This window comes from Arvicanthis niloticus, chromosome 6 (assembly GCF_011762505.2).
Source record: "Arvicanthis niloticus isolate mArvNil1 chromosome 6, mArvNil1.pat.X, whole genome shotgun sequence".
Classification (NCBI taxonomy): domain Eukaryota; kingdom Metazoa; phylum Chordata; class Mammalia; order Rodentia; family Muridae; genus Arvicanthis; species Arvicanthis niloticus.
In genome coordinates, this window is record NC_047663.1 from 7,854,979 (window position 1) to 7,863,371 (window position 8,393).

At 51.2% G+C, this 8,393-nt stretch overlaps 1 protein-coding gene across 3 annotated transcripts; it reads right to left on the reverse strand.

Annotated features, from left to right (window-relative positions):
* Positions 1 to 3,902, reverse strand: Rpl38 (ribosomal protein L38). 3 transcript variants are annotated; one of them, XM_034504542.2, is made up of 5 exons: positions 3,801 to 3,902; positions 3,592 to 3,625; positions 3,440 to 3,500; positions 332 to 454; positions 1 to 65 (listed from the first exon to the last, which is right to left on the reverse strand). In XM_034504542.2, exons 2-5 carry the CDS (start codon positions 3,592 to 3,594, stop codon positions 40 to 42), a joined length of 213 nt encoding a protein of 70 aa, XP_034360433.1. In that variant the 5' UTR covers positions 3,595 to 3,625; positions 3,801 to 3,902; the 3' UTR covers positions 1 to 39. The 3 variants fall into 3 exon arrangements, with proteins under 3 accessions (XP_034360433.1, XP_034360434.1, XP_076791635.1); XM_034504543.2 differs by having other exon boundaries at positions 3,741 to 3,815; XM_076935520.1 differs by lacking the exon at positions 3,801 to 3,902 and adding an exon at positions 3,781 to 3,799.
* Positions 3,903 to 8,393: the final 4,491 nt, after the last annotated feature.

Below are 8,393 nucleotides of genomic sequence, written 5' to 3' on the forward strand. Positions count from 1 at the left end.
GTCTTTTCAGGGCTTTTAATAGTCATATGCAGGTCTGGTTCATTTCAGCTCCTTCACTGCCAAACCTGGGGAAAGAAAGATCAACAGTTGACACAATTTCCTTCATAACCACTCTGCTGCACTTCATGGCCCTTCCCTCTGCAAACTCAGGATTATCAATCAGAGAAGGTTTTTTTGAGAATTAAATGGACTATAATCTGCCAGGGGCCAAAGAAACCATCTCTGGGATCAGACAGAACCTGACAATCACAGCCATGGCAAACATGTCATCGTCACCTCAAAGTGACTCTCCTAATGCTGCCCACCCCACTACTGTCTCAGGGCTACTTGCCTGGGGGTAGAGACTGCTTCAGTTTCTCTGCCTTCTCCTTGTCTGTGATGACCAGGGTGTAAAGGTACCTGCTGCAGCGGACCTTGAACTTCACGTTATCCTTGTTCTTCTTGATCTTGACGGCTGCCAAGGAAACCACATTAAGGATGAGAATGGTGCAGAGCCACAGGGGTCATGTGCCTTGTACTCTTAAGTGGCACTCTCAGTCACCACCACCTCAGACTTCCCTCTGCTGTCAAATGTTCAATGTGCTAGGAAGCTCCATCCTTCTTACTGTACTCAGTGAGTCTCCATCCTTCTTACTGTACTCAGTGAGTCTCCGGTTGACTCAATTCACTTGCACATGCACACAAACTCTCCACTTAGCACACTAAACACAGCACCACAGAACATTCTAGAATGACTCATGACAACCTTTTTAAAGGGACAGCCTACAAAGGAAGGAATTGAGTTATCTGCTCAGATAATAACTTTCCAGCCCTCCACTTCTGGCAACCAAGTCTCCACACACAAGGACACTGGACTCAGCTCCTCTCAGGAGGCTCCATTCCAGCCAGTGTGCAGGGAAGCTCCTCCTACATCTCTGTGGAACTTGCTTCTTATTATTTTTTAATTTTCTGTAACCACATGCCTGTGTATGGGCACAGGGATGTGAGCGCAGATGCCTGGAGTCCAGAAGAGGGCATCACTGCTACAGACAGATCTGAAAGCCGAAGGATGCTGGGAACCACACCCCGCACTAGCATTGACTCCACTCATGGTTACAAAGCAGTGGAGGGCCCAAGGCTCCAGACTCAACAAGACCAGTGTACACATGCACTCCCAACTCCACCTCTGCCAGTGACTACTCCTTGGACAGGGCACCTCACAGGAAGCACCAGGGCTCAAAGCCTGCTCAAGGCACTGGCCACTCTGGCTTCTATCTTACCAAGCCCAGACATGGACGGCAGCTTGTCTGCTGCTCTAGCAGCTGCTGCACTCCTGAACATGACCTGTAGTATCTGGAGGTAAGAGGTCTGAGTCTCATGTATCTGGCCCTGCAGGTCCTGAACTCACTGTGTAACAGAGGACTTCAAACTCTCCCGATCCTTCTGCCTCCAGCCAAAAGTCCCGAACCTTAGGCATGCTAGGTAGGAGCTCTCGTACTCCCAGGCCCCAAGCATTAGCTAAGTACAGCCATACATAATGTGATACAGCAATTCCACTTCTGGGTAAATAACCAATATGAAGAGATAAATGCTGAGCTAGGCTGACAGAAAATGTGCAAGCAGCCCTGTGTCCAACTCAACTTGGTCCCCACAGTAGAAACGTTGACCAGGGCATCCCGACACATCTATAACACCAGCAGTTGGGAGACGTAGGCAGTTCAAGGTCAAAGAGAAGCCAGTGTGATAGCTGAGCTGGTAAAGACACCTACTGCCAAACCTCAAACCCAACGACCAGAGTTTGGTTCCTGAAACCTGCCCCATAGGAGAACCAACTTCAGCCGGGTGGTGGTGGCACACGCCTTTAATCCCAGCACTTGGGAGGCGGAGGCAGACGGATTTCTGAGTTCGAGGCCAGCCTGGTCTACAGAGTTCCAGGACAGCCAGGGCTACACAGAGAAACCCTGTCTCGAAAAAACAAACAAAAAGAGAACCAACTTCAAGATGCCCTCCGACCTCCATATGTGTGTGCACACACACACTAAACAAGAACACAAGGAAGAAAACAAGCCAGAACAATGGTGGCACAGGTCTGCAATCTGAACACTTGGGAGCCTGAGAGAAGACTCCCTGAGCTCTGGATCTGAGGTCAGCCCGCGCTACAACTGAGGGCCAAGGTTGCCCAGGCTCCATATAGCCTGTTTCTAAAAACAGACAAAATCTACCAGAAATCGGGTTCAAAAGCATTTCTCCCAATAAATACGCTTGACTTATTTTCTTAACTAGTTAAGGAACTAAGCTGACCTCACCAATCTGGAGGTCTAACCTCTGGTTCTACATTCTCTGAAGTAAACAGGAGGAAAGAACTGTGGCCTGTGACAGAGCTGGGACATGGGAAGGCAGTGGCAAATGTTACAGCCGGATGGAAAACACAAGCAACCCCCACCGAGCCCACCAGCGGGAGACATCCTCCAATAGCCCACAAACCACCAGATCAGAGGCAACAGCTTGTCTGACGTGACAGGGGACACCTAAGGCCCTTGTGGTTCTTCCAAAGGCTCTTCCTGTCCACCTAACAGGACAGCCCAACTAGGTCTACTTCCGCTCATTATCTGATGTTCATAAAGACGGACTGAGAGGAAAAGGAAGGCACACAGGGCCATCTCACGCAGCAGAAAAGCAGACTTCTTTTTTTGCCACGTGAGATAACAGTCATCCAAGGTCTCTCACTAGACACATCCTCCCAAACATCCTTTAAATAGGAGACAATTCTGTCCTTGTGTTATAAAAGAACAATACAAAAACAGCAGGAGCCGACAAACAACTTTGAACCTGCTTGTTTTAATCTATTTCTGAGACAATGTAACCAAGGAGAACCTTGCATTTCCCCACCCATTTGTCTCTACCTCCGGAGTTCGGGGATCACCCTCTGTGCACTAGGTCTGGCTCTGAATCGCAGCTCACGCAGAGCAGGAACGAAGCCAGCGCGTCAAGAAGCGTCTTGCTATGTAGACCAAGGATGGTGGACGCTTACAGTCTTGTTGCCTCGGTTAAGCAGGCATGGGCCAGCATACTGGCTCCGCTTTCTGTCGTTACCTCGCACTTTTATTTGGAAGCTGGAGATTACAGGTAAATGACGCTTTTGTTTTTCCTTTTTAAGTTTTAAGACAGGGTCTCACTATGCAGCCCCGGAGGGCTTCTAACTCACAGGGATCCTCCGGCCTCTACCACGTGAGGGCCGGCTGGGCACCTAATTATCGCGCGTTGTGATAACGTTGTGATAATCTGGGTGGGCACAACTGGCAGCGCCGACCTTAGTGTTTGTGACACGCTGGATGGCCAAGCTTTCAAGAGATCCAGTTCGGCGACCCCACCGGACAGAAACCGCCTTGCAGAGCCGCCCGGTGCCTCCCTCCGCCCGTCCCGTGGGCTCGTCCCGAGCCTTCTGGAAGCCCGCACTCACATTTGGCGTCCTTCCGCCGGGCTGTGAGCAGAAAGTCCTTGATTTCCTCAATTTTCCGAGGCTGCAACACAGGAGAAACAGAGAATGAGCTCGGGGGACGCATGCGTCCTGGGGGTGCTCAAGCCCGCCCCGGGCCCCAGCCCCGGACTCACCATGGCGACGGGCGTTCGGGTCTGGCGTCCTCACCTGTGGGAAACAATCCGGAGTTAACCGGCCGCGATCCTGCGTCCCCGATCCGCCCCGCCGCACCCCTCCCTCCTCCCTCACACGCTCCCTGCAGACCCGTGCTCCCCAAACCCACCCCGGCTGCGGATTGCCTCGGATCTAACTCCCTTCCCCACCTGCCCCCAAAAAAACTCACGGGCGAGAACCGAAGACAACGGAAAAAGAACGAGATTTCCGCTTCCGGACAGTTAAACCGCCCTACGGAGGAAATTGAGTACGGTGTCTGCAATGGGCCAAAAAGTATGCGTTCATAATTTCAATTTCAGCAGTCCTGCCCTCTTCTGGTTCAGATTAGTAGTGCAGCTCCTTAAAGTAATGGACAGAGGGCCGGCATCACCCCTCGCCTCTCTTCTTACCCTCTATTGTGCCCCTATTTATCCCCTCTTCTTGTCACTCATCTTATTAGTTTGTTGACATTTTATTTCGTGTGTATTTAGTTTGCGTGTATATCTGTGCATCACATGCACAGATATACACGGAGGAACTGATTGGCTTTTTTTTTTTTTTTTTTTTTGAGACAGGGTTGGATCATACCTTCTTCAATGCTTATAATAGGCCCAGCAGAAATGAAGATATTCCAAAAGAGACACTCGTGTGCCTCGCTTTGTGTGCCGGGCAGAACTTCTGCAACCACCTGGGTAATCAGAAGTGGCTCCTTTATTCCATCTTGAGACCCATTATCCAGGTCAAGAATTGAGCCTCCCCTGGCCAGATTCCTCAGCCCAGCTCCCACCACACATCGCTTCTTTAGACAAGTAAGAAAGTGACAGCTTTGGGAAGGCAGCGTTGGTTCCGTTTGCCCACTGGGTTCCTCCCAGCTGCCTTCCCGCCCGGCTCTAACTTCCTCAGTACCTTGTTAGTCTTTACGATAATGCCTTGAAGGTTAGGCTCCGGTAAACTTTAGCTAGTGATTGTATTTTTATCTACGTTTATTTTATTTCAACCGCCCTACAAATGTCTCCATTTTATTATGTTTCTCTCTCCCCAATTTAATAACTCACAACAGAATGTAATTGCCTTGTACTTATTACTGTGGAGTGGACCCCTCGAGGAGGATGCGTGCTTGGCCATGAGGTTTTGAAACTCACCTCTCTCCCTCCTCCTCCTCCTCCTCCCCACTCCCTTTGGATGAAGGAATCTTCACGGAGCTCCTGCCTCCCGGTGATACAGGGCAGAAAAACTAATTTTCGGGAGTCGTTTTCAAGAACAGAGCAGTGCTTTGGCGACTGACAATCTGTCTGCTGGTAACTGTTGGATTTCGGATCCCAGAACAAGCAGCTGAGGAGTATTTTACATACCAAAGCCGATCTGGCCTCCAGCTTTTCCCAGCATCCCTAGGTCCCTACTTAGAAGACCCTTTCCCCAACCCTAAACTTTTAGGCCCATGGGCTGGGTTGTCCACACTGTTGTGTTTTATAAAGATAAAGAGAGAAGGGATATGTTTGGTGGAGGTGCAGTAAGGTGTGGGGTAAGGGGGTGCCTCGGTGGGACCATGCTGAGGCATCTCTTCCCTCTGAGGGACCAGCCATAGACTGTATAGTATAGAATAGTTTATTCAGGGCATGGGGAGGGGAGATGAGAGGGTAGTAGAGACAGAAAAAGGGAGGGGGTGGGGAGGAGAGAAGAGGCCAGCCATGTGCACATGGGGTGTGGAGAGAGAGAGGGTAAGGGACAAGAGGACAGAGCAGGAGCGCTCTCTCTCCCTCTCCCTCTCCTCCCTCTCCCTCTCCCTCTCCTCCCTCCCCCTCCCCCTCCCCCTCCCCCTCCCCCCTCTCCCTTTCCTCCCTCTCCTCCCCCTCCCCCTCCCCCTCCCCTCCCCCTCCCCTCCCCCTCCCCCACACTTCTCTCTTTTTCTTCCCCCTCTCCTTTGTCCCTCTCCCCACTGCGACTTCTCCAGCCTCATTCCTTGGGACCAGTGGACTCACCAGCCCAAGAGCAGTTTCCCAATAAACCTTTTAATATAGACTCTAATCTGGCCTGAACTGGAGAAATAACTTCTCAGTAACCATTGGAGAAGTTGGTGGGCTTTGAGTGGGTTGTCTGGGGGCCAGATAGGATCTGAGAATCATGGCTGTTCAGTCCTGACCCGGGACATTCCCATAGGTCCCAGCTCGACTTTGCTGACGGCCTTCTCTCCAGGGCAAATGCCTTTCCAGTTTTTTCTGCCTCCTGTCTCCTCAAGTAAATGCCCTTTTGGCCAAACCGAGAGCCCCTTAACCTGCTAGTGCTTCCTGTCTGCAGGGACTTCTTTTCTGTCCCCTCAGGTATTACAGTGTCCCTTCTTAGCCCCTTCCATCTTCTACTCGGGGGCAGCTCCGATGCCCCTCCCTTGTCCCCTCCAATAAAGCATCGTTTGGTGCGGCGGGAGGGGGTGCCTTAGTGGGCCCAGAATAAAAAAAGTTTGTTTGTTTGTTTGTTTGTTTGTTTGTTTTTCGAGACAGAGTTTCTCTGTGTAGCCCTGGCTGTCCTGAAACTCACTCTGTAGACCAGGCTGTCCTGGAACTCAGAAATCCGCCTGCCTCTGCCTCCCAAGTGCTGGGATTAAAGGCGTGTGCCACCACCACCTGGCATAAAAAGAAGTTTTATTTGGGACCTGGAAAGGGGGTCTGGAGAAGGAGTGGAGGCAGAGAAAGGGGACAGAGAAGGGCACAAAGCGAGGGGAGAGAGAAAATAGGGAAGCTGGCCGGGAACAGTGGAGAGAATGGAAGAAGATGGGGGAGGGGCCCAAACCACCCTTATATGCCTGGCTCCTAGCTAAGTAATTGTTGGGCAGAGCCTAGAGGAAAAGCTAACACCCTCTGTATAGACTGTGAGGCAATGGTGAGGATAAACTCTGTTTTAAAAAGAGAGGGTCTCCCTGTGTTGAACTAGGTAGCCTGGAACTAAGTAGACCATGCTGGCCTTGAACTCACAGAGATCTTATGAACTCCACCTCCCAAGTGCTAGGATTAAAGGCCGGAGCCACCACTCCTGACTGGCTCTTTGGTTGTTTTTTTTTTTTTTTTGGGGGGGGGGTGGACAGGATACCTTGTAGCCCAGGCTAGCCTCTCTGTGTAGCAGAGGGTGACCTCCTTGAACTTCCAAACCTCCTGTCACTACTTCCTGAGTGCTGGCATTGCAGATGTGAGCCACCATGCTTGGTGCTGATGACTGGACCTAGGACTTCTGCATGCTGGGCAAGCACTCTGCCAGCTGAGCTATATCCTTTGTCCCTGGCAGGGCTAAACTCTTCGTGTGTTTGTACTGACGTCGTTTGAGGGCAAGGACAAGGTAGAACCTTCTGTAGGCAGCTCTTGGATATGATACTCACGTACACAGTAGGCGCTTAATGCTGACATTGGGGGACTCTCAAGCTGGATGTGACTTTTGAAAGCACTCATTGAAAGAAGGGGCAGAGAGAGGAAGGGACGGAGGGAATATGGAAAAACAGAAAGGGGGAACTAAACGTAGAAAGATTCAGGTTAGATACTCCAAGCAGTCCCTAGCACATAGTAGGTGCACAAAATGTGTGTTTGTGTGTGTGTGTGTGTGTGTGTGTGTGTGTAACTGGTGCCTCTGCTCCTTACTGTTGCACCAGTCAGGTGATGGGTAAGAAGATGAACTGCGTCTCCCATTGGCAGCTGCCCTGGGGAGACAGATGTTGGCCCACTTGAGTTGTGTGATTTAAGAGAGCGTAAATGCATAGTAAAGCCACGAAGACACATTTGTTCAAGGACCAAGGTCTTCTCCGGCTCCCCAAGGGGAACAGATAACAACAAATAACAAAATACACTGCAGGGCAAAGTGTGGTGTTCAGAAGGAGGGTGTCTCAGGCTCCCATGGCAGAGCTTCGGTGTCAGGATCTGACTTCGGACTCAGACACGAAGCGGCTGGGACCAGTCCCTCGTGCAAGATCTGTACTGTAGCTTCCCTGGGACTCTCAAACATGCACGTGATAGGAGCTGCCAAAGGGGGGAATCCTGCGGAGAGGACGGCTCTCTTCTGGCCAGAATGGGGTCCTCATTACCTGTCAGGGCTACTGTGTCTGTTAAGCCAGGAGGGTGGACTACAGCATCCCAGGTGGGAGCTGAGATACCATAGAGACACTGGTCTTGGTGGGGCCTTGTAGACAGGGCTGATGGAGGCTGGAGCTGGGCTTAAATCGGATCTAGGGACTATCTTCTGGTCTTACATCTTTCTTGCTTTCTTTCATCTACCTGCTTGCCTTGGGGCTGGCCCTGGCAGGGTCTGCTGCAGGGCAAACAGGGATGGAGAGGTACCTCTCTCCTTTCCCTTCCCCTCCAGTGAGAACCCTGAAGGCCCATCCATTTGGATTTCTCATGTCAGTGTTCAGAGGCACCAGAATGGGGCAGAGACCCACTCAAGGGTGGGAGAGAGGTAGTGTCAGATACAGCGTGCTCTAAAGGAACTGAGAAGACAGCCTGGCATCCGGCTCAGATAAATGATTGATGGACGGACCCCCCAATGGGAAGGACAGAGAAAATGGTTAGCCTAGGGTCTGGAGAACCTGGGGTTCTCTGGGAATGTCGGAAAGTTCTGTGGTATCAAAACAGAATTGATTTTTCTGATTCCCACTCATGCTAGAGTAATCTCTTGAGCTCTGAGTTTCTGTGTCTAAGGCTGTTTTTTTTTTGGGGGGGTGTGCAGGGAGGGGACAGATAGAATGGGAGGCAGGTCACCAGCCATCCTGGCTTCCTCTCTGGCTGTCTGGGCTGTGGGTGCAGTGTCC